Below are 25932 nucleotides of genomic sequence, written 5' to 3' on the forward strand. Positions count from 1 at the left end.
GTCCTGTTATACATCAGAGCGGAAAACACCAGCGGGAACAGCTGCGTCTTATACCAGGTTAGCGCATCAGCTGTCAACTCTCAATGAGCCTCCCTCCTCTGCACGCCCTGGCACCTGGCACAGAGTTGTGTGTGGGCTGGTCCACGATTTTCATTGTGGTCGCCCCAGGGCCTGGCACCATGCTGGGATGCACCCAGTACACGAGTCCTGAACTGGGTTTGCAGGTATCTCGGGGCTGCTTTACATCTTGGAACCTGTATATCTCAGCAACTAGATTACAGATGGTATGAAAGCAAGAACTGTGACGGCTACATTTCTGGAATTCTTTTGTAAATGAGTGTGCACAGACCTGAGCAGGATTCTGGTCTACTGCTGTTGACAGCAGAAAGCTGGTAAACAGCGTCCTGGTAGACCTGAGAAACAGAACGATGTTTACAGAAGTGTCTACCGAGAAAGAGCAGTCGCTCCTCAGAGGAAACAGGCTGAGAGAGAGTGGAAGAAATGAGGGAAATGTAGAAAGAAGCAGAGTAAGCCCATAGATCTCTTAGCAGTCTGGATCGGAGATGCCGCTTGACTAGCACAAACCTTGAACTTGGGTCTCCTGGAAGTCAAATTCCTCATTCCTTCAGTGATTCGTTGACCCAACAAAGATGTTTTGAGTACTAAGGTGAGATCACTTATTCATTTGGGCTGCCGCCATTCAGTTACTCAACAAATACTTATTGAGGCAAGGGTCTTAAAAAACAAACAAATAAATAAAAAACAAAAAACCCCCGAAACCCTAGATACTGTTCCTGTCTTTGAGGAGTTTTTTTTTCCTGGTGTTTTTTTTTTTTTTTTTTTTTTTTTTTATAATAGCCATCTTCATGGCTGTGAGGTATAATTTATTTTTGTGCAGTAATTTATATATTGGAGAAAGTCTGGTTTAACCGGAATTTAAAATGCAATGCTTTTAGAAAGTGACATAATGTCTACGAAAGAACTTAGTGGACAGAAAGATACCATATGGACCTGGGGAATAGGTTCGCCTGAATAAAGCTCATCTTACTCTGCCTTGAGTTTCACCATTTGATCCTACACGTGTCTCCGTCGCTCACTCTGTGGCAAGCTTGTTAAGGGTGGTGCAAGAAGTGGAAGGATCCAACTTATACTCTGAATTCTCGACAGCACCTGCAACAGTGCTAGGCATAAGTTAGCTGCCTATGCCATATGTTAGTGAAGTGATCCTTCTTCTATATGACCACACATGGTGTGTTTGTGCCCCATACTCACCAAGGAACATACCTCATCCGCCCACACTCCTCAGTTTGCCTGCCTGGCAAACAGCTGTTATGTTCCCACTTAGATACCTCTCCTCACGTCACCTCTCCTGTCTCCCCAGGCAGATGGCTCTTCTCCGATGCCCCCCTTGCCACTGTGTAGGCATCCTCTTTACCAGAACTACCATCCTGCATAATGACTGTCGACTTTCCTGATTTCACAGTACAGCTTAGATGTCCTCAAAGACATCCCAAAGGGTTGAGTGCAGGAGCTCACAACTGAAATCCTAGCACTTTGGGAGGCCAAGGCAGGGAGATCAACTGAGGTCAGGAGTTCGAGACCAGCCTGGCCAACACGGCAAAACCCCTGTCTCTACTAAAAATACAGAACACCAGCCAGGTGTGGTGGCGGACATCTGTAATCCCAGTTACTCAGGAGGCTGAGGCAAGAGAATCGCTTGAATCCAGGAGGCGGAGGTTGCAGTAAGCCAAGATTGCGCCATTGCACTCTAGCTTGGGCAACAAGAGCAAAACTCTGTCTCAGACAAAAAAAAAAAAAAAAAAAAGGCTAGGTGCAGTGGCTCATGCCTGTAATCACAGCACTTTGGGAGACTGAGGCAGGCGGATCACTTGAGGTCAGGAGTTCAAGACCAGCCTGGCCAACATGGTGAAACCCCATCTCTACTAAACATACAAAAATTAGCTGGGTGGGGTGGCGCATGCCTGTAATCTCAGCTACTCAGGAGGCTGAGGCAGGAGAATCGCTTGAACCCAGGAGGCAGAAGTTGTGGTGAGCCGAGATCCGTCACTGCACTCCAGCCTGGGCGACAGAGTAAGACTCTGTCTCAAAAAAAACGAGCAAACAACCAAACAAAACAGGAAATAACAAGTGTTTCTGAGGATGTGGAGAAATTGGAACCCTTGTGCACCGTTGGAGGGAATATAAAGCGCGCAGCTGCCGTGGAAGACAGCATGGAGGTTTCTCAAAAAACTAAACGTAGAATTACTATATGACCCAGAAATTTTGCTTCTGGATACAGTATATCTCCAACAGAAAATGAAAGCATGGTTCTAAAGAGATATTTGTAGACCCATATTCTTAGCAAAGTTATTCACAATAGTCAAGGGGTGGAAGCAACCCAAGTGTCCATCGACGGATGAATGGATAAATAAAGTGTGGTATAAACATGTCATGAAATACCATTCAGCCTTAAGATGAAAGGAAATTCTAACACACACTGCAACAGAGATGAACCTTGAGGACATTATGCTAAGTGAAATAAACCAGTCACCAAAAGACAAATACTGTGTAAGACACCACTTACACGAGGTACCTAAAGCAGTCAAACTCATAGAAAAAAAAAGCAGGATGATGGCTCCCAGGGTTTGGGATGGAGGCAATGGGTAGATGTTTACTGAGTATGAATTTTCGGTTTTGCAAGAAAAGAGTTGTGGAACTCTGAGGCACAAGAATGTGAATATCCTTTACACTGCTGAACTGTGTACACCTAAAACTGGTTCAGATGGCAAATTTTGTTATGTGTATTCTGGCACGAATAAGAATTTTAAAAGATAAATCACAGCCCTTAAAGAGGAAAAGTGTAAATATTTGGCGACTCTCTTTTGTAGCAGAAGAATACGGTTATTCTGGACACAACTCAAAGGTGCTGACCTCACTGGACAGGAATGTGGAGGACACTCTTCCACTCCCCACTGGCTGTTAATGAAGCCGAAGCCTCCCCACTCTCTGCAATGTTCTCATCTCTGCTTTGAAGTGTGTTGTTGGCTGAGATAGTGAGCAGATGATCCATCTAAAATCACACAGTGTGGGGGGAAGAAACACTTGCAGGTCTGAAACGTGCGTATGTAGCGGCCTGGAAGTGGAGTGCTGGCTGTGTCTATGAAGAAAAGCTGCTGGCAGGGAAGAAGATGACTCTCAGACAGAACCAGAAATTAGAGCCCATTTTCTCTTGCTCCATGATGTCATCTTATTTGTTAAAAATTCCAGAAAAAAAAATTCCACAAATTAAAGCCCTTTGGGGAAACTATGGGAGCTGATGTTTTCTTTTTACGTTAGCCTAAATGACTCTCATTCAAAACACAGTCCCATTTTAATGCTATCCTGGCTCGTAGGGGGCATTCAGTCAATGCTTGTTCAGTAAATGAATGAATGAAAGGTTGTGAGTAACTTCAGAACACACCCACTCAGTTAAATTCCTTATCTTTGTTACTGCGCCTATTCAGTTCCCACAGTAAGAATTCCAAGCATCAAACATCTCATGCCTGAATCCATTCTTACAGCTGATCTCAGATATGAAAAATGTAATATGATGAGGATGTTCTAATAAAGTCTATTAATCAACAGGACAGGACAGGTCAGGGCAGCAGCAGAAAATAGAACGCAAACACAGTTCCTATTAACTAGAGTCATCTGAAGCCCGCCGGAGCCAGCTAGGGCCAGACACTGTGGGCAGGACGAACTTGGAACGAAGGGTATTTGAGGAACTGAGAACGGCAATAGCGTCACACTCGTCTTACTATGGTTCTTTTTATAGGAGATCAGAGTAAAGACGTGCTGGAAATATAAATTCTTTTTTTTTTTTACCCTCAATTTGCAAAATCTTTTTTTTTTTTTTTTTTTTTTTTCTCTCAGCCTTGTTAGGAAGCTGGGTGCAATACAAGACACCAGTCTTTCTCCCAGGTTTGCTGGAAGATGTTATGATAGCCCAAGCAAGGGCCCTGTGCCAGGTAGAGAGATGACCTTAAGGAGTATACGCCCTACCGCTACAGAAGGCTCCCCAGTCCTTCCAATGTGACCTAGAAAAAGAGGCGCTGAAGGCGAATGGGTCCCGGGGCTTGGTTCTAGAAATTCACCTAAACTTCCGCTCTCCCTCCCTGCCAGCTCCTAGGTCACGGAAAGGCCGAGAGAAGAGGAAGGCAGCTGGCCATGTGCCTCTGGAAGCAGAGGATGTGGTGGCAGGGGAGGCTGGCAGGTATGGTCCCTCAGGGGAAGCTCTTGGGGCTGTTCTAATTTGGCACCAGAAGACCCCAAAGGCAGTTTAAGCACAAACGGTGGGTCCTAAAGTGGCAAATCCAGCTTTGGGTCCCCCTCTCTTCCCACTGATGGGGGCCCCAGACTCCTAACAGAGGTCAGTGGAACAGGCTCACTGCATGGGAATCTAGTGGTTCTGCAGCACCCATACCCAGGGAGTCTTAAGGTAAGGGGACTTCTGATTGGGGTTTTTCATTAGATTTCATTGCCAGACCACCATGGAAAATAAATCATTCTAAATTCTTATAAACAAAATTTTGATCTGCAACAATAACATGAAAACATTCTCATAGATAGTATTTACTTTTAAAAGAAAGTTTTGTAAAAAGGATGTGCTCCTGTTTCCAATCAGCCAAACTATTTTTAAGTAGGATCGGAACTCGCATAAAAACAATGTTGGTGTGGATGTGGTCTTAGCCCATTTAGCCTAAACTGTCCAACGTGCATCTCCCTCTCCTGTTTGCGGATCTTGGGGCACGGGGCTTCATCACCTCCGGACAGCCATCCAGCGGAAACCTGGAATTATCTCTGCCCAGTAATAAGAGCAATAACATTGACATAGCAGTGGTTCTCAGCTGGGGGTGATTTGGCCTCCCTACGGACTTGGGAGCATTTGCCAATACCTGGAGATGTTTTTGGAGAGGAGGGATATGGGGAGGGTGCTATCTGTATCTAGTTGTGGAGTCCCGAAATGCTGCTAAACATCCCACAATACACAGGACATTCCCCAACAAAAAAAATTCTACAGTCCGAAATGTCCATATTGTGAGATTGAAAAACCCTGCTTATGTAAGGCTTACCATGTGCTGAAACTGTTCTAAGTATATTATATATATAAAATACTTATATAATAATATATATTCTATAATAGATAATACTTATATAATATATATTATAATATAACATTTGTATATTATATATTATATTATATTTTATATGTTATATAATGTAATATACATATATTATATATGATATATACACATATGCACACACATATACATACATATACCTATATATGTATACATATCTATATGTCTCTCGATTTATTGAAGCCAACACTAGAAGACAGATAGTATTATCATCCCCATTTTGCAGATGAAGAAACTAAGGCTCAGAGAAATTAAGTAACTTGCCCAAATCACACAGCTAGTGAATGTTAAAATTGGACCCAGGCCAGCTGGCTCCAGAGGCTACACCACTCATTATACAACATGACACAGCCTACTTATCCTTTGTGCCCACATCCAAGCAGCTATGGAGTCCCTCAGAGCCCATCTCTACATCCTTCAGCTCTGTTCCTGTCACCATGTCCCACTCAGGCCTGCATCCTCTCCTCGAGGGACCATGGCAATACATTCCCTTCTTCCAGCTCCACGCCCTTCTAGTTCACCTCCCTGCCGTGACCTCAAAATCCCAGATCTCACTATGCCTCTTCTTGTTGCCTGAAGCCCTTCAACAGGTCCCTGTCACCTGAAAGGTAAAGCCCAAACTTCAGGATGGTGTCTGAGCCCTCATTGGAATAATCACTTTGCAGGGCTTCTCCTGCCTCCCCATTGTCACAGCACCATCATGCGACACGCTGTGCTGTTACCACCTCTCAGGGTCTGCTCTGCCTGCAATTCCCACCCCCAACTCTCTTATCTGGCAAACACCTGCTGGCCTTTCAAGAATCAGTCCCAGTGTCTCCTCTTCCAGGAAGCCTTCCCAGAACGCCTCAGCCCTCCAGGTAGAACTGACCACTCCTTTCTTTGTGTCTCCACCATTAGCTTCTATACCTTTAATAAAATGCATTACTATTTTTCTTTGCTTTCAAGTCCATTCCTCAAGGACAGAAGCATTGTGTTACTTCACGTATCTCTGAAGTCTAGCCAAGGTACTGAGTAGTCACTGAGTGAGCATCAGAAGAATGAATGATAAAATATCCTATATGACTTGAATTCTTTGCAGGAGGGTCACTGTTGGCAAAGGAAATCTATGCTGTTAGACACTGCCATTCTTAGGCAGTGGGTGCAATGTAAGACACCAATCTCACATGAGGCAGAAGTCACTTTCTGCATCGCCCCAACTCAAGATCTGGTTCTATGCCCAGGACTACGTGGAGTTGCCTCCCACCACTAAGACAGTTGGCAACTCCCTGCTAGGATCCTCTTCACCAGGCTGAACATCTCCAGCTGCCTTTCCTCTTCCTAACAGGCATGGTTTTAAGATCCCTCATGGCCCTGGAGGATGCACGGAATTACTAAGCAAACCCAAATTGCAATGGGCCTGCAGAGAAGCTGGTGGCATCTGGGAAGTTTATGCAGATTCCTGAGATGATGCTGAAAGTGTACTTCAAATCAGACGTCCCAAGTTCAAGTGCCTGTGGGCTCACATGGGTCAGATCCATGAATGAAGTAAGCAGGAGGTGACGAAATAGACAGGAGGTGCTGTGGGCGGGCAAGGTATGCCTGGTCTGAGCCTCACCTCCACAATTGCTGCCACACAGGAGAAATGCCCAGTCTTGCCAGATCTTTGGTTTTTTCTTTTTTTAAAAAAGCTAGAAATTTGCATTTTCATACAAGCTTTTTAGATACACATAACTACTTTTTTTTTTTTTTTTTTTTTTTTTTTTAACATATACAACAAGGTATTTTCCAAATCAACTGCATCTGGGGGCTGGCTCTGGCTGCAGGCTGTCCATTTGTGGCCTTGGCTTTAAATAAAGAACTGCTTGAGCAATTCCTAAATTTAAGTTTTTGCATTTAGTGTTGGAAGTGTGCACAGATATATCGAGAGTTGTGGACATACAAGGGCAGAATTTAAATTTGAAATTAAGCTAAAACCTTAGGGTTAAAAATAACTTTAAGGCCTAAATCACCAAAGAGGGTGAGTGAAACAGAGAAAAACAAGGAGCCTTTCTAACCAGTGCCCAAAGCCGAGGCAAAGACTCAATTACCGGTCAGCAAATCCATCTCCAGTAATGCCTGGAACAAGCTGGGGTGTTTGTCTTTCAGCTCCTTCTCCCAGGGGAAGGCTCTGCACATCGAGGGTCTCCCATACTTGCGCTGGAGGTCCAGGTAGGAGTTGTGGAGGTGGCCTACACAGAAGAGGAAACAGAAGACATCACACCCTTTAGCAGAAGATAAGACTCACCTCCCTAAAGCCCTTGGTCCTAAGAGGAACTAGAAAGAAGAGGCCAGACTTGCCATTACTGGATGTTGGTTTGGGTCCTTTTGGGATTTGAAATTGGCTATGATGCTTTTGCCTCCAGGTCACAAATTCAGAGCCAAGTCCATGAGAAATGTGCCAAAGTTGCTGATGGCTGTTGAATAATTCTACAGAATGAGCAGCTGGCCTCTGACTGGTCCCCAGGAGGCCAATATCTAGGCCATTTTCTTGGCATTTGAGTTGAGGAGCAAAGCACAAAGACCCCCAGGGAGGCAAGGCAGTTGAAGATGGTAGGAAAATCTTCCTAATGCCACCAAACAGATGGGTGTGTATGCCTGGCCTTCCATCTCAGGGTATGTCTCCTGATAGTACATAAGTTGCCCAAGTCAGTTTCTTTCCTCTTTGGGTTATTACTATTCCTATATATCTTCCCCCTCCGCTTGACAGCATCATATTTTCCGGATGATTCAGCAGTGAGAGCAGCAGCTGGAGACCAGTATAGCCTATTCTTAAATTGAATTGCAGAAGCACTTTCTTTCCACACTCACCCGTCACCATCTCTAATCACTACATGGGACCATTTCATGTGAACCCTATTGGACCGGGGCATGTCTGAGATGCATCCTTCCCTCCACGACCTGGAATGAGAAGTTCCGCTCTGGAGATGGAGAGGCATATGGGCAGGACTGAAATACTCAATTTGCTTTTGCTGATGGCAAAGGCCCCACAGGAATTTCTCTTCCAGATGGAACATATGTGAGTAACTCTAGTGCCACCATATCAAACAGCAAGATCCGCATCACAGAGAAATGTGTAAGTGCTAGATCCAAGTTGGAACACTGGCGGACCAGACAGGACCAAGTTTTGTAACTGATAAACACCCTGTGTGAGTAAAAGGATGTCTGTGCAAATATGAGCATGCATGAAGCAGTCTATTTGAAATTCATTCCTTCTGTTAAAAATTGCCGATGTCTTCGAGAATGAGTCAATTTCAAGGATTTAAAAAATAAAACCGAACTCCAAACAACAAAGTCACCGTTCAACATTTCTGAAAGGTAATATTCAGATATTAATGGCCCAAAACAAAAGTGCACTGATGGGGAAACATTTCTAATGATTAATTTATTTTCCAATTCATTTTTATTTTCTTAGGCTGGCCTTATGGATGGGAATAAGGCCATGCGAGGCACAAAACACTCGCTTTCATTTGTACTTGTAAACTAGATTTTTATGGTTGGAGCTATAAGATGTTTTGGTTCTTCTTGACTGTCATTGGTCTTGGTAGAATCCAGGTAGAATGTACAATTTCACCTGTATCCACCAGTGGAGGGCTCAAGGTCACACTTGTCCCGGCTGGTATGCGAGCCAGGTCATTTATGTTCAATTTTAATCCCATTATGGAGAAGCCAAACATGTGTTTATGCAAATGCACAGAGCTTAAAACAGCTCCCCTGAAGCTCAACACTTACATGCTTCTTGTCTCTCGCCCCCGCGCAGTGCTGCGGATGCATACACAGATACTATCTCTTGAACCTCAGCACACCTTTCATAATATAACTTGATTTGTTCAGCAAGTTGCTTCTCAAGGAGGGGATTAAAAATCTACAAGAAGGCAAGAAAGTCAAATGAACAACAATTGTCATCAAATGTCCATCCACCTCTAGGAAAATGTGTTCGGGTTGACTTCATTCTCCCACTGACATCTCTAGGTGGCCTGTTTGTACACATATCATCCACTCTGGATTTGCAAAGCAAGGTCATTGATATTAATTCAAGGACATGCCAGCTCTGACGGCTTCCCTCCAGCTTCTCTTTGTGTCCAGCTTCTTAAATGTCAGAATTTCCCAGAAACTGGGACTCTTCCCTCTTCTTTTCTCTGGCTGCACTCTGTCCCTAGAAAATCACACTCACCTCCCCCTTCAATTCCCACGAAAAGACGCAAGTACTCATGATGTGCCTGCTGCATCAAAGAGCCCTCCTCCCCTCTTCTGCAGCCTCCAAGGGCTGGGTGCAAGGCCGTGGCTTCAGGACAGGCCCCCCTAGAGACTCACCCCATCTCACTTGCGGGCCGATGTACCCGTTCCTGCCTCAGCACTCCCAAACACATCTGAATTTAAGCATGTATTGTATTCTTTCATGAATTCCTTGTTTAAGATCCCAAAAGGGAGCTCCTCAGGAACAAGGGACTTAACTCCGTGTGCTTCAAAATAGAGGCTGGGACCCATTAGAGGGTCACATAGTTATTTCAGCGGGTGGTAACTTACAGAGTCTTGGTGGTGGTTTTTGTTTTTATAAAGTAGAACACAAAATATCAGCGTGCATTGAATATAGCAAGGGTATGTATTCTTAGAATAATTTTGTTTCCATTTTGTGTTTGAATATATGTATGTATATGTATACGTACTGTTCATGATATTAAGTACCTTTCTTTTTTTTTTTTTTTTTTGAGATAGTCTTGCTCTTGTCACCCAGGCTGGAGTGCAGTGGCACAATCTTGGCTCACTGCAACCTCCGCCTTCTGGGTTCAAGTGAGCACATCCAGCTAACTTTTGTATTTTTAGTAGAGACGGGGTTTCACCATGTTGGCTGGTCTCAAACTCCTGACCTCAAGTGATCTGCCTGCCTCAGCCTTCCAAAGCGCTGGGATTACAGGTGTGAGCCACCACGCCTGGTCGATATTAAGCAGATTTCTCATTGTGGACAACCTTCAAATGAATTTTAAATCTACCCATCTTGCTTGCCTCAGCACCTAGTTCAGAGCCTGGCATACAGTAGGTTCTCAATAAGCATTTGTTGCACAAATGACTATTTCATTTTTCCCCTCTTCACAAAGGTCTCTCACAGAGGCTGTAAGATGTCACCCATGGACAGCAGGGCTCCCCATTTTTCCTGATTATGACTTTGTCTAGTGACCCCTGTTTTTCTCAGAATAAACCCCATAGGGTGAAGGGAATGAAAGAATGTTTCCCTTTCAGGTATCAGGTGTGGTCCTTGATCTCCTTAACACAGCCCAGAAAACAAGTGCCCTGAAGACTCCCTCATGGGGAAACAGCCCTCTCCTCCGACCAGTCCAGCTGCGTTGGCCCAGAGCGTTGGACAGTTCCATTCAGGGGTGGGTTTTGGATGTGGAAGGCACTGTGCAGAGGATTCGGCCCTGAACACAATGCCCTTTGCGATCCATACAACTGCTGCCAACTGACCCCAGCGTGAGCCGAAGGCCTGTGTTTCTGAAGAGAGCAGCCAATGGAACCAAGATTTTAATTTGCTACAGCATCTCTTCTGATACTTTAAATAATAGCATATAAAAGAAGCTTTACCAAATAACTAAGATTCTCTCCTTTCATTAGCTTAATCGCTGGATAGGCAACAGCCTGATGAAAATCTACTCTATAATTAAACTAGTAGTTATTAAAACAGAGGAAGTAAATGGTTTCCATTTTATGAGTACTAAATGAACCAAATGTTAACAGAAATCTATTATTGCCTTTGCTGGGGGAAAAGCCTCAATATTAATGATGTTTGATGACAGAGGCAATGCATGGTCCGGCTTGGGTAAACTTTTATTTACACTGGGCTGCACACCCTGAGGCCCATACCCCTCACCCAGGAGTACTGCAATCTTCCTGATCCCCTGGGACTCACCTGGGCGGGGTGCAGACTGCGAAGGCGATAGTACTTCAGAGGTCCAAAAAACCCTTCAATGCCAGCCACATACCTGCTCCCTCCAATAATGAAGTACCCAGCTGTGTCATTATAATGGAAATCCTCCCGGAAGCTAGAGAAGAGAATGGAGGATTAAGAGAGCTCTGTGCCGGAACTAGATGACTTAAAAGGAGTCTCTTTCCTAGACTCTCCTTGACTTAACCCAAATTGCCCCAAGCTCTTCACTCTGAGTTTTGGCAGATGAGACCAGTGTGGGGCCAGGTGGACCTGGGCTAGGATCCCAATTTTGCTGTTTACCAGCTATAAGACCTCAGCCCAGTCATTTAACCTCCTCTCCAGTGCTGTCTCCTCCTGTGTCAAATGATAGTTCTTCACTTACTGGATGGTTAAGAGGATTAAGTGAAGTATAAAGATGTCAAGCATCTAGCAGAGTGCTTGGCCCACAGTAAATACTCAATATGTACTATTGATAGTGGTGGTATTGTTTGGAATCAATGGAATTGTCTGTCTGGAATTGTTGGTTTTCATTGGAAATATTTTGCTTTAAAAGAAAATAAAAAACCTTGTTGAAAGAACAGAAGGTGGCTGTGGGGGAAAGCCAAAAGCGTAGACTATTAGATAAGGACTAAGGCAAAATTCAGTTAGGAAGAGGAGGCCATAGCCAGCTCAGAGGATTTGGCCGGAGATGAGAGGTGAGCATAGGTGATGAGTTAGAGGACCACGCTGTCCTGAAGGGATTGAAACATCAGGAAGGAAAGAGAGGACAAAGTGGGTTGGCATTTATAAAACGCATGAAGGTGTTCCTTGCAACATTGTCTATATTCGCCGAAGATGGGAGAACCCCCGTGTCTATCAGCCAGGACTGGCCCATCCATCCAGGAGAACCCCAGTGTCCGCCTGTGGGGACTGGCCCATCCATTCAGTGTACCTTGGACTTGAGCTTTTTCACTATGCAACTAAAAAAGGGACAAAAGAACCTGGAGAGATCTCCAAAATATAGTGTTAAATAAAAAAAAAAAAATACAGGACACAGAGCATACCTTTTATCTAAGAAAGAGGGGAACAGATTTTTTTCATATTTGCATAAAGAAACTCTGGGTGGAACTCTATACAGGAAACCAATAGAATTTGGGGTGCTGGGGGGTTGGGGTGAAGTGCATGAGGGTAGGGCTGGGAGCAAGACATTTAACTGTATTTTTACAAAGTTTTGATTTTTTAAAAAACCATGTGCATCTATTACCTATTAAGAATTTAAAATAAGGCTGGGCACGGTGGCTCACGCCTGTAATCCCAGCACTCTGGGAGGTCAAGGTGGGCGGATCACCTGAGGTCAGGAGTTCAAGACCAGCCTGGCCAACGTGGTGAAACCCATCTCTACTAAAAATATAAAAATTAGCCAGGCGTGGTGGTGCATGCCTGTAATCCCAGCTACTCAGGGGGTTAATGCAGGAGAATCACTCGAACCCGGGAGCAGAGGTTGCAGTAAGCTGAGATCGCGCTACTGCACTCCAGCCTGGGCGACAACAGTGAGACTCATCTCAAAATAATAATAATAATAATTGATAAATAAATAAAAATAACAAATAAGAATTTAAAGTAAGAATGGGAGGACAAGGTGTGATCAGAGCATACATGAACAGTGAGGGGAGTGAGGGCTAAGACAGGTATCCAGTTAGAGGTCAGGCAACAAGATGGAGCCAGGAACCACGACAGGCAGATGGAAGCAGAAGGAAAGAAAACAAAGTGGCAGGCAGGCAGGCCGCCAGGAGCCCAGGGAGCCGAGGGAGCGAAGGGCCGGAGTGACGACATGGATGGGGACAGGGCAAGCTACCCACAGTTGGATCAGGGAAACCAGGCAACCCAGGGTTATTTCAGAACGGGAGATGGACTGTCTGTTAGCAAAGAACCCAAGCCCTAGCAGGTGCACCTGGCCAGGGAGGAGGCGTGAGATGGTGAAGCAAAGCACACAGCCTGGCAGCAACAGCCGACAGCAGCAACATCGAATGTCTAGAGATTAGCGTCGTCTAAATGCCACCAAAATGGAAAAGAAGTGCTTTAGCTCCTGATATTATTCTTTTCAGAATCTCAGTCTTGTAGGACTGTGAAGATGATGGTCTCTCCTGCCTATTTATGGAGAGGTCATAAAGTTATTATCTCTAGAGTTGTGAATTGATTCTGTTTTCCAAGACCTTGAAAAGACATGAACATTCCAACAGCCCTCATGAGACAGCACAGGGCGCTCAATGGATACAAAGCAATGCTTCTGCAGTAGGAAGCCCCCTTAACAGAGCTGCAGGTGAACGAACTCCCCAGCTTACCTGACCGTCCTCATGCAAAACCGACTGACTGATGCTCACACCATCCGGGATGCTCACTGCCTCACTGCCTAGAGCTTACTGTCTAGAGCCTTAGTCTCCCCATTTAAAAAACGGAAATAGCAACAGTACCTGCCTGTCTGGTTGTTATGAAGATGAAATAAACTAATATGTAAACAAAGCATTTCAAACAACGTCAGGCACAGAGCAGACACCATAACCGTTAGCAACAGTGATTATCATTTTTAACCTAATCCTCTGTTGGACTTTGGCTCCCACATTTTGAGTTGCACACTTAGCAAGAATAAGACGTGTATACTCTCAAACCAGTTAATGTTGGCCTGGTGCAGTGGCTCATGCCTGTAATCTCAGCACTTTGGAAGGCCGAGGTGGGGGGATCACTTGAGCCCAAACCAGTTAATACCAATAGTATGTTTACGCTAATCGTACCATTTACTTAAATATGTAATTCAATAAAATATGAGTGGGGAAGAAAGAGTTGTTCTCGGCCGGGTGCGGTGGCTCACGCCTGTAATCCCAGCACTTTGGGAAGCTGAGGCGGGCGGATCACGAGATCAGGAGATCGAGACTATCCTGGCGAACACGGTGAAACCCCGTCTCTACTAAAAATACAAAAAAATTAGCCGGGCGTGATGGCGGGCGCCTGTAGTCTCAGCTACTCGGGAGGCTGAGGCAGGAGAATGGTGTGAACCCGGGAGGCGGCGGAGCTTGCAGTGAGCCGAGATCGCGCCACTGCACTCCAGTCTGGGTGACAGAGTGAGACTCCATCCCCCCCCCCAAAAAAAAAAAAAGAAAAAAAGAAAGAGTTGTTCTTTCTATAAAAACTAGTTGATTATTTTGGGTAGACGCAACAGAGGTTACTAAAACCTTGTTGTAACATGTCTTGAAAAAAATTGAGAAAAATCTGGATGGCTTGTGGGCTCTGATTGTTTCCACAACTGTCTTTGTTTTCATTTGGAAGAAACAGAAATTGGGTGTTGTTTACAAGTGTGAAAAAAGCCCACAGGAAACTCTAATCTCTAGATTTGTACTCAAAAGAAGGCCCTATCTAGATAGATTGGTAAATGAATATATACATAAATATGTTTTAATTGAAAAAAATGTTTAAGGGAGTTATCTGTTTTAATGGATCCTTACATTAACTGAGCTTTTCAACAAAAAACAAATTACTTGGTCCCTAGGGCACTAAACCATAATTTTAAAATTGTCATTATTGTCAAGCAGTAGGGTATCTGTCCAACTTGGTCTTCGTGTACATTGATGTCTTCGCATTTTTCTCCTGCAGAATTTTCAGTGTCTGCACAAAGATTGCAAGAGATTCCTTGTACTGTGCACTGTTTGATGGTCATCAATTTCACTGACATAAAAGCTGAGCTAGACTCTTCCAAAGCCCAAGTCAGCCCCTTTTGAAAACCTGAGACATGCTGGCAAACTATCTTTACTCTTATCTGGACGTAGGAGAGTGCCCTGGTTTATTACCGCAGAGCACCAGTAGCCTGAAAGAATCACCGACGTAGTGAAACAGGCCTCGCTCAGAATTAGGAAATAGCTCCAGCTTGAAGTTTCTGTGGTAGGAGAACTTAGAGCTTCAGATTGGCTGCCCCCATGCCCCATAGAGTAACCATCATCTTACATCATCTTACATGTTACTTCTTCAGGGCCTGGTCTAAATTTTTTTTTTTTTTTTTTTTTTTTGGAGACAGAGTCTTGCTCTGTTGCCAGGCTGGAGTGCAGTGGCGCAATCTCGGCTACTGCAACCTCTGCCTCCTGGGTTCAAGGGATTCTCCTGCCTCAGCCTCCCGAGTAGCCTGGACTACAGGCGTGCACCACCATGCCCAGCTAATTTTTGTATTTTTAGTAGAGACGGGGTTTCACCATGTTGGCCAGATGGTCTCCATCTCTTGACCTCATGATCCGCCTGCTTCGGCCTCCCAAAGTGCTAGGATTACAGGCATGAGCCACCACGCCTGGCAGGCCTGGTCTAAATTCTGACCCACTTGTTCTCCTCAAGCTACCTTACCCGTTTCCTTCCTAGCACTCACCACAACTTGTAAATTTAAATTTATTTGTGAATTTGTTTTCTGTTTGTCTCACCAGCTTGATATTTTAGCTCCATGAAGGCAGGGTCTGTATTCTTTGTGTTCATCATTTTATTCCCAGAGTTGAGTGCTGTGTCTGGCATGTGACAGGTGTTCAGTGAACAGGTGTTGAATGAGTGAATGAATGAATTTAACACTATAGAGGCCTGAAGCTGTCACCTGTCATGGAGTATTATTGGCAGCCTTTCATTTATGTGTTGCACTGCCATCCCAAGCACTTAATTCCCGACCTTCTGACACTATCCTTGTAGGACAACCATCATTATGTTTATGTTACAGGAACAAATAAAAAGGAGGGGTAAGAGCCTTGCCTGGGAACACCCATAACCAGTAAACTGGAAATATCTGATGTTTAGTTCACTGGCTTGGCCCACTCTGAAAGTGGGGTTCCTGGCAGGGATGAGATTCCAAATGCTTGACCACAGGAACCCTCGGGGGACTCTGGACAGCTCCCTCTGGGCCTAGCTTTACCTCTGCTTATTTCTCTGACAGGGAGGTCTCAGGAGTACAGGCAGGGCAACTGGGGTGGTGGGGAGGGGCACTCCTGGGTCTGAGTACCACTAGCTTTTTTGGTTTGTTTTGGGTTTTTTGTTTTGTTTTGTTGTTTTTTGGTTTGTTTTGTGGCAGGGTCTCACTCTGTTGCCCAGGCTGGAGTGCAGTGGCACAATCTTGGCTCTCTACAACCTTCACCTCAGCCTCCCGAGTAGCTGGGATTAGCCCACCACCACGCCTGGCTAATTTTTGTATTTTTAGTAGAGTCGGGGTTTCACCACGTTGCCCAGCCTGGTCTCAAACTCCTGGACTTAAGTGATCTGCCTGCCTCAGCCTCCCAAAGTGCTGGGATTACAGGCATCAGCCACTGTGCCAGGCCAGAGTACTGCCAGTTTTACTAAGAAATTGCTTCAATGCTTCAATTGGGATGTAGAGTTGGTGTGTACCCCAAAATCAGTCTTGATCCCTTGATTCTTCTATGTCTATGTTTATTATGTCTTTACTCAAAATTTTAATATTTTGTTCATCATAGATTATCTGCATTCATTTTGATTTTTAAAAATATCATATTAATATGTTATTTATCATGATTACTGTTGAGTTAAATTGTGTGCCCCCTCCTCCCACCAAATTCATATGTCAAAGTCCAAATCTCCAGCACCTCAGATTGTGACCTTATTTGGAAATAGGGTCATCGCAGACGTAAGTACTTAAATTGAGATGACACTGGAGTAGGGTGAGCCCCTAACCCGATATGACTGACATCTTTATAAAAAAGGGAAATTTGGACACAGACACACCCATGGGGAGGATGCCATGTGAAGACTGAAATTGTGCTGCCATGAGCCAAGGAGCTACCAGAAGCCAGGAGAGACCGGGAGCAAATCTGTCCCTCGCACCTTCACAGGGAGCACGGCCCTGCCAGCCCTACGATCCTGGACCTCTGCCCTCTAAAACTGAGATAATACATTGTTGTTGTTTAAGCCACTTTGTTTTGGCACTTGGTTCTGGCAGCCCATAAACGAATGCAATCCCTGAGCTTTCTGGCACCTCCTTAAGTTTTAGGCTCACTTGCCTCACCCCAGCCCCAGCCCTGGATCATTCTGTGGCCACTCTGTCTCCCATTCACTCATATAAGCCTCTAGATCTCTAGGATTGGAAAGGAAAGGAAACGAAAAGGGGCCTATGAAATTCAACCAGTTGTCGAAAATGTCCTGGAGCTGGACGTGGGTTTCAGGGGAGAAAGGGGAAGCTCTTATTTTAGACTTCATGTCCTGAAACCAAAACCTTTAATTTCTGGCCAGAGCCCACTTCACAGAACATGGAGATCTGATCTCCAAAGCAGACTCAGATCATCTGTTTCTCCAAAGACAGCTCCCAGGCTTCGCTGTCCTTGAACTTTTCGGAGAAGATCCCCCAGCCACCAGTTATATAACAACACTCCTATGTGTTGAACGCCTTCTGGCTGATCCGAATCTACCTCGGTGCTCTTGAAGACACGTGCTTTCTCCCTAGGCCTCAGCTGCTGTGTTTCAATGCAGCCCTTAAGCCACCCGCACCCTCTCTTTGCAGGCTAATAACACTTCTTTAGCCTTTCTATGAAACTCTAATCCTTTAATCCAGCCATGAAAATAAGAATTGTTCTATGCACCCAGAGCCTAAAAGAAATCAGTCGGACTTAAATGAAAACAGGAATTTTTGTTTTAATTTTTTTTTAGTGGTTTTTTTTTCTTTCTTTTTTTTTTTTTTTAATGCAGATTCTGATTTAGAAGCTCTGGAGCAAAGTCCAAGATTCTGCATTTCTTTTCTTATCTTTTCTTTTCTTTTTTTTTTTTTGTTAAGACAGAGTATCACTCTGTCACCTAGGCTGGAGTGCCTTGGTGGGATCTTGGCTCACTGCAACCTCCACATCTCAGGTTCAAGCAATTCTCGTGCCTCAGCCTTAAGTAGCTGGGATTACAGGTGCACACCACCATGACCGGCTACTTTTTAAATTTTTAGTAGAGATGGGAATTTCACTATGTTGGCCAGGCTGGTCTTGAACTCCTTGCCTCATGTGATTCACCCACCTCGGCCTCCTGAAGTGCTGGGATTACAGGTGTGAACCACCTGTAAAATGCCTGGCCAGGCCAGGAGTTTTTTTTTTTTTTTTTTTTTTTTTTTTTAGTAGCATATATGGCCCTCTATTTCTGTCTCTGCCCCTCTTTGCTTCCCTTTCTTTAATAATCAGAATCCAAGAGAATCTGGGTTGTGTGGGACCCTGCGTATCCCCAGCCTGTGTGGAAAGGCAGCATTCTGCTGCGGTGAAATAACAGACTCGAGGAATAAACCACTCCTCATCCCAGACAAAGTGCCTAAAAGTCCTGATACATTTTTTAAAATTATACATTCAAAATTGGTAATTTTTATTTCTGAGCTTTATGCTTATTTTTTATTTTAAGACGGAGTCTTGCTCTGTCTCCAGGTTGGAATGCAGTGGCGCCATCTCGGCTCACTGCAACCTCTGCTTCCCGGGTTCAAGCCATTCTTGTGCCTCAGCCACCCGCGTAGCTGGGGTTACAGGCATGTGCCACCATGCTCAGCTAATTTTTGTATTTTTAGTAGAGACAGAGTTTCGTCATGTTGCCCAGGCTGGTCTCAAACTCGTAGCCTCAAGTGATCCACCTGCCTTGGCCTCCCAAAGTGCTGGGATTACATGCATGAGCCAACACCCCTGGCCTACACTTGCTCTTAAGCCTTCAATTTCAGATGTTCTTCGACATACAATGGGGTTACATCCTAATAAACTCATTGTAAGTTGAAAGTATCATTAGTATGAAATGCATTTATTACCCTGATAAACCCATTGTAAAGTCAAAAAATTGCAAATCAAATCATCATTGGGTCAGGCACCACCTATATACATATATTATCTACTTATGGCAAGGTATCCTGAATTCCTAATGAAGGTTGCCCCACGGTTCTGACACTATAAAATCCACTATTATATGTGGATGTAGAAGTAAATTAAAAAATTATGAAACACAGGCAAGAAACTCAATTCTTAGCTTCTGTAACTCTTGTAGAGAATGGTTATATAAAGATGAAAAGTGACACCAATATCAATAGTTGCATACATTTCAAATCCAGATTATAAACATAAATATAAAGACTGTCTGCTTTTATGTCTTATATGAGGCCAAAGTTACCAACCATTCTCAATAAGCAACATTAATACTTTGATTTATTTTTCAGAATCCTTCATAGAAGATAATTTTCAAAGAAAAAGAATTATAAAGTGCCATGAAAGGAAGAATATACAACGAGATCTTGAGAGAGGACTAGTTTTTCTTGCTTAGAAAAAAAGGTTGTGGGGGAAACAGAAAGAGTTTGTGCATGGTAGGAAAAAAAGTACAAAGACTAGCTACAGGGCAGAGAATAATCCATGCTTGGAAAAGCTGAGTGAGGAGATGCGGAATAACGTCAGGGCTGAGGGCTAAAGTATGAAGATTCCTTAACCCTCATGCAGGCAAATGTTGAATAAAAAGAAAAATCGCACTTACCTAATGGTCTGATTGTGGTAGCTTTTCAAATCCTGTCCAATGCTAGTGGTTACTACTATCTATGATGGGAGAGATACACAAGAATCAGTTATGCCTCATCACCCTCCATTACCTATACAGTCCTTGGTGTAAATTACTCATAATATGCGTTGGAGAGTCTTTTACCTGATCAGTTTCTGCAAAAATAAAATTAACAGTTTACTAGCCCTGTGCATATTTTAAGATTTCATACATTTAACTTCCCCAAATGTGACTTGATGTGGTTAAAAATATCTACAATGCAGTTTCCACCAAGTTTCTGATACTTCCAAACTCCAAGCCAAAGGCTCATTTGATGTATTTGTCCTTAAAAGCTCATTGTGTAGAAAGACAAGGAAATATGTATGATACTACAAGGAGTGTTTAAAATCTTGCTCTGATTCTTTGAGAGCCTTAGGGGGGAAAACAAGATTGGTGTTGTATGTTCTTCACGCACTGCTGTTCCCACCTCCCTTTCCCTAAGCACTTGGAACCATCATTCTCATTTTAACAGGGACACTATTTTTTGTCATGAATGCTGTTAGCTGTCTCATATGGGCTCTTCTCATGTCTTGGACTCCAACATAAGCCTCTGGACTCAAGGGGCCACTTACACTCTGCTAGTGCCACCACAGAGTAAGTGCTAGGGTGCGTCTCAAAGACGTGGCTACAACACTTGGTATATGAAAGACAAACTAACCCACCAGAAACCAACCCAGTTCAGGCATACAACACGTTGGTACAGAAAAGAAAATGACTCACGCCACTTGTTGGCCTAAACCAACCGTTTAAGTCATTTATACATTCAGTCAAGGCAGACTATGGTAGTCCTACCACAGAGGTGGATTTTGGGTGGGAAGCATTATGTGTTGTTTCGGACCTATGTATATTAGACCAGATAGAATAGAAAGAAGAAGGACAAATGGGCTAAAGTCTACACACACCAAAAAAAATTTTTTGCCCCCACTTATCTGGTCTTTCTCTCCTGCTTTACTCAACTATGTACTCCACCACTAAATTTATCTCCTTCATTAAAGGACTACTTTTAATCTTCTGCTCAAAAATCTTCTATGGTACCTTGCAAGTTGATGTCTAAATTCCCTGATATCCAAGATTCTCCACATTCTACTCATAAAGACATATTTTTTCCCTTCTATTAGCTTTCTATAGTCTACAAATTTCTACTCTAGTCAAACTGGTTTGTCTGCTAACCCCCAATAATATGCTGAAATACCCTCTTCTCCCTTCTCCATCTAAATCCTGTCCAACCAGATAAATCTTCTCGTGACACCTTCCCTAAGCATCCCAGCATAAAATGCCATCTCCCTTCTAGGATTCAATACAAATCATCTGGCAATTAATTATTTTTAAATTATTATTATTATTATCGAGACAGAGTCTCACTCTGTTACCCAGGCTGGAGTGCAGTGGCGCCATCTCGGCTCACTGCAACCTCCACCTCCCGGGTTCAAACAAGTCTCCTACCTCAGCCTCCCGAGTAGGTGGGATTATAGGCATGCACACCACGCCCAGTTACTTTTTGTATTTTTACTAGAGACAGGATTTCACCATGTTGGCCAGGCTGGTCTCCTGACGTCAGGTGACCCACCCACATCGGCCTCCCAAAGTGCTGGGATTACAGGCGTGAGCCACCGCAACCAGCTATCATCTGGCAATTAAGCTCACTTTATAACAGTCCTTTACCTCCTTAATGTTACTTCCATAAATAGTCTACAAGCAACTCGAGCATAGTGCCTTGCATACAGCAGGTGCAAAATAAGATTGGTGAATCTGCTCTGATGATTTGATACTTGTCTCAGGGACAACGGCACTCAGCTGACCTTCTCCATAGGAGAAAGCAGCAACCAGGCTATTATGGCCACCATAATTCTCACAAAGCTAGGAAGCTAAAATGTGGACCACTACTATGTCACTGAACATTTGTAAGTAAACAAACACACATACCAAGAATCCCAGCTCACATTTTACAGACTTTTCTCAGGAAAGCAGCAAGGACTGACCTGATTTCTTTTCTTTTACAGAAAAAAAAGGAAATGTGATCAAACTAAACACCAAGGGAAGACTGTGCATCATCTCATCCACAAGACAAACAAAATGCCTCTTCCACTTTTGTTACAGGAAAATCACAGATCGATAGGAAAAGCTGATGAGAAAACAAAGCAACCAGAAAAAGGTGGCAAACCGGCACTGTGTATATTGAGAAATAGAACTGTCTTCAATTAGAACAAGAGATTTGCCATCATCCATAAAATTCATGTTATGAGAGTTTGAAGCAGTTACGTAAAATGCTTTATACTAAAAAGTAGATAAAGACACTGCATCCCACCTGAATTATCACTTATGTGTGTTGGTTATTATGATCTGTTTAATGCCAAACATAAGCAATTGCTTCACTTGCCAAAAGCAGTCAAATCATTTCTTGGCTGAACTAACCAATCCATTTCCTTAAAAAAAATGTTGTAGATCTGATAACACTATATAAACATGGCCAATTATTGTTTTAACATTTATCTTCACAAAGCCTATCTCCCCAGGAGAAAAGGACTGAATTGCTCAGATCACTAAGGCTATAGAACTGCCTGTATGCTTTATTCATTCACCCTACAGTCAAAAGCAGCACTTTAAAAGTTAATTAAATGGGATGGGATCCTTATGATTTAAACTTCCATCTATAAAAGTTTGATTTAGCAAGTGTGTAGTTGTAAAGAGTCTATCATTTACCACAAATTTGCTTTTGCAGATTTTGTTGCTCCCCGGCTTTATGGCAATGCTTAACTTTAAGCGAAAATGCTCGTATGGCGTGTGATGAAGCATGCATACAGATACCTGGCCTCCGTTGAAAGAGATATCCAGTCGAAACCACTCCTTCAAAGGTACGATGAATTTAGTTTTTACAGCAAGGTCTTCCCCTTTGACAAGATGCATCTGAATATGCAAGTAGCCTAAAAGGAAAATTCGAGCACATGAAAATGACCAAAAAATATCTAAGAGTGAGTGAAGTAGCTAGGCCTTTTCAACAACTGTCCTAAGAAACTACAAGACTCCCCCAAATCAAAGCAAAACCCAAACGCTCATTTATAAATGCATTTCTTTGTAAATAAGACATTGGGTTTAAGCTTCCGGGAAAATCAGTTAAATTTGCAGCCCACATTTGGAAGCCATTGCTCTTGCTGGGCTGCCACGTTGACAGTATCTTCCTTATTCTAGACAGACATATCTGTCACTAGGCAGAGCTTCAAAAAATTACAATATCGTTTTAAAGGTTCTGTTTTATACTCACCCTCTTCCGTAAGAAATACAGAAGGTGTGCCGTACATCTCATTAGAGTCAACAAAGTACAGAATCCCACAGAGGTTGGCCTTGCAATAATGGAGTAAATAAAGCCACAATGAAACAGTAAACCTATAAGAGTGAGGGGGAAAAAAATTCTGCAGATTGATATCATCCAAGAACAGGTAATTATGGTTAACAATGACCAAGTAAATTGCTTTCTTTCCAATGAAGGGATGAATTTGCCTTCGCGTTCATCAAGGGAGATCAGCTTGCAAAGCCTGATTTTTGAAACAAAGGAGGTAGTTATAGTAACTGCAAAAGAGAGGAGTTAAGCTTCATTGTACAGAACTAGCAGACTTTCTACCTTGCACCAAAAACTCTGTTTCTGTGCCTCTTTGAGAATCTCACATGCCTCCTATTTGAATTCTTGATTAAGGCTTACAAAGTCAGACATAGATTTTAAAAATCTGGATTTTAATAAGAGGTGATTTGATAAGAAGCTATTTTAATTTCTATGATTAAAAGAAAAAACATAATTAGAGCCTTTTAAGCAATTTTGTTCCTTTCACGGATAAAAGCCATAAGGTAGAAAAATGTAATCATCTACAAATGGCATCACTATGAGATAACAGGGACACATATATGCTATTTTCATGCTCAGATTACGTTATTCAGTATCACGGTCCTGGCTGGCCAATACAGAACAATTAATCTAATTATCCCATTCCTGGACTGGGGCTATTTTAGTCAAAAAAAATATTGTACATCTGTGACTTGTGGAGTGAGGATAAAATAACAGTAGCCAACTTAACTAGGACACATTTAGCCAAGATATGTGATCCATCAATCAGTCAGAAAAGACTTGCTGAACATCCCTTGATACCGCACACAGTGCTACTGACCAGTAGTTCAAAGACGAGGAAGTGGGAATGATTGCATTTTGTATGTGAAACGTGGATCGAGGTCAAAATGAATGCATTGATTTCTCTTCATTTACCCCAGTAACCAATTTACAGTTTGGGTTAAAGTGACAGTGACCCCAGGTTCTTTGCAGATACACACAAAGAATTCCTTTCTGGTCTTTATAATCTGGCCTCAAAATCAGTGGTATGATATGCAAACAGATGGTGCCACACAGCTCCCTCCTGACCCCACCCAGCTGAGCAAGCTCATGAAGATAAGTTATTACAAGGAAGCTTAGCAAGAACATACGCTCGGTAAAGTGACTCAAGATCTTTCTACAGCCAGCAGCATGGGAAGAATTAAATCACTCTGCTAAATCCATCTGGTCTGAGGTGAACCAGGAACCATTTTCAGCATCTTCGATTCAGCAGCAGGAAAAAAAAAAAAAAAACATATATCTGGGTCTTGCTGAAATCAATGGAGGAGATCAGAAGTTGTGAGATTTCAAACAGCTCGTCCAATCTTCCACGACACAAAGGCAAAGCCAAGGCTGCAATCTGTGCTGGCTTTGGCTGGCTGCACCTGAGACCTTGCAGGGCCTCAGGCTTCAACACCTTGCTGTCTACTCATGTCATGGAAGGAGGCTAAGGCAAATTGAGGATTGTTAAATGCAAGGATAATTCAAGACTCATTTGAGGTTTTCAGGTCCATCAATTCTGTCTAAGCCACGGAGATCTCAACATTTTTGCAAAACACCTTACCATGGTGTGTCCTCCTAAGGAGTTCTTCCACTAGCCTGCCCTGGTCCTCAAATAAAACAAGCACCTCCCAACCAGCTCCCTTCTACTACCCATCCTTACACTGGGTAATCCATCCGCTGGCGTCGAGTGGCCTCCAGCTCTCGGTTTTGAAACCTCGGGAACTTCTTGACAATGCCTGTGTTTTCTCCACCGGAGGCGTAAGGAAAGCCAAGCAGGGCAACCACATCTGCAAACAGCAAAACGGCTGCCTTTCAATTATATCCAGAAAAACATTCCTTCCCAAATCGCATTCATCCTGAAAGCCTCTGCTGAGCTCCAATCAAACATTTAAGTGAGATACCCTAAAAATACCAGCAAACATCTGTTGAATATACGCCAAGCACCATGCTAAGCACTTTACAGAGACCATGTCAATTACTTTTCATAACAACTCCGTGAAGTAGATTCTATTATTAGTTCCATTCTGCAGACGAAAAGCCCGAGGCTAAGTTCACAAAGTTAATAAGTGATAGAACCACAATTCAGGTTCTGAACTCAGGCTTCTGTGTTCATAACCATTTCACACCCTGCCCTCTGAATGCTAAGAAAAGCATCTGAATTTGTGTTATAGCAGTAAGTTAACACTTTCGTAGTTCTCACTATGGTCCTGACATTTCTGTAAACATGCTACATAAATTTGTTCATTTAATTTTCATTATTATCCCCAGTCTACAGATGAGAAAACAGAGGCGTGGTTGCCAAAATAGTAACTAATATTTAGTGTACACGGGCAATATGCTAAGCACGATTCAGGGATAATCTCACTTCATTTCACAACAAACTATGAAATAGGTTCTTTTATTATCCCCATTTAACAGATTAAAAACTGAGCATCAGAGAGGGTTAAATAAGAGATGGAGCTGGCATTCAAACTCAAGCTCTTTGGTTTCAGAATCCATACTCTTAAAATTGCAGTTTTTTTTTCTTCTGTGCAAACTTTTTGCAGTAAATTCAACATACTACCCTACATAAAAATTACTAACCAGATACCTTAACATTGGAAGGTCTTCCATTTTATTTCACAAACACAAAAGAATTCTTCTCTATAACCCAAAAACCATAGGGATGTTCATAACAAATCTTAAAAGGAGAACTGAGTTATTTCATCTATATTTAATACCTACCGCTTTCAACAAGCCTAAGTATGAATTTTTGGTTTTCCATATTCTCCCCAACTGAAGAAAAGAGAATCCACTTAACTCAACCTAGGTATAAGAATACTTTTCTTGGCTGGGCATGGTGGCTCACACCTGTAATTTCAGCACTTTGGGAGGCCAAGGCGGGTGGATCACTTGAGGTCAGGAGTTCGAGACCAGTCTGGTCAACA

The 25932-nt window shown here is 43.1% G+C and overlaps 1 protein-coding gene across 3 annotated transcripts in view; it reads right to left on the reverse strand.

Annotated features, from left to right (window-relative positions):
* The window catches only part of SEL1L3 (SEL1L family member 3), a 117633-nt gene that overhangs the window by 63813 nt on the left and 27888 nt on the right, over positions 1-25932 (reverse strand). For all 3 annotated transcript variants that reach the window (XM_015138127.3, XM_078003220.1, XM_015138128.3), the window contains exons 3-9: positions 24666-24792; positions 22910-23031; positions 22456-22571; positions 19591-19649; positions 11101-11233; positions 8928-9060; positions 7247-7387 (exon numbers count right to left, since the gene is read on the reverse strand). In XM_015138127.3, the coding sequence (XP_014993613.2) occupies positions 7247-7387; positions 8928-9060; positions 11101-11233; positions 19591-19649; positions 22456-22571; positions 22910-23031; positions 24666-24792 (831 nt within the window). The remainder of the gene's footprint in view (positions 1-7246; positions 7388-8927; positions 9061-11100; positions 11234-19590; positions 19650-22455; positions 22572-22909; positions 23032-24665; positions 24793-25932) is intronic.

The sequence above is a fragment of the Macaca mulatta genome, chromosome 5, assembly GCF_049350105.2.
Source record: "Macaca mulatta isolate MMU2019108-1 chromosome 5, T2T-MMU8v2.0, whole genome shotgun sequence".
NCBI lineage: Eukaryota > Metazoa > Chordata > Mammalia > Primates > Cercopithecidae > Macaca > Macaca mulatta.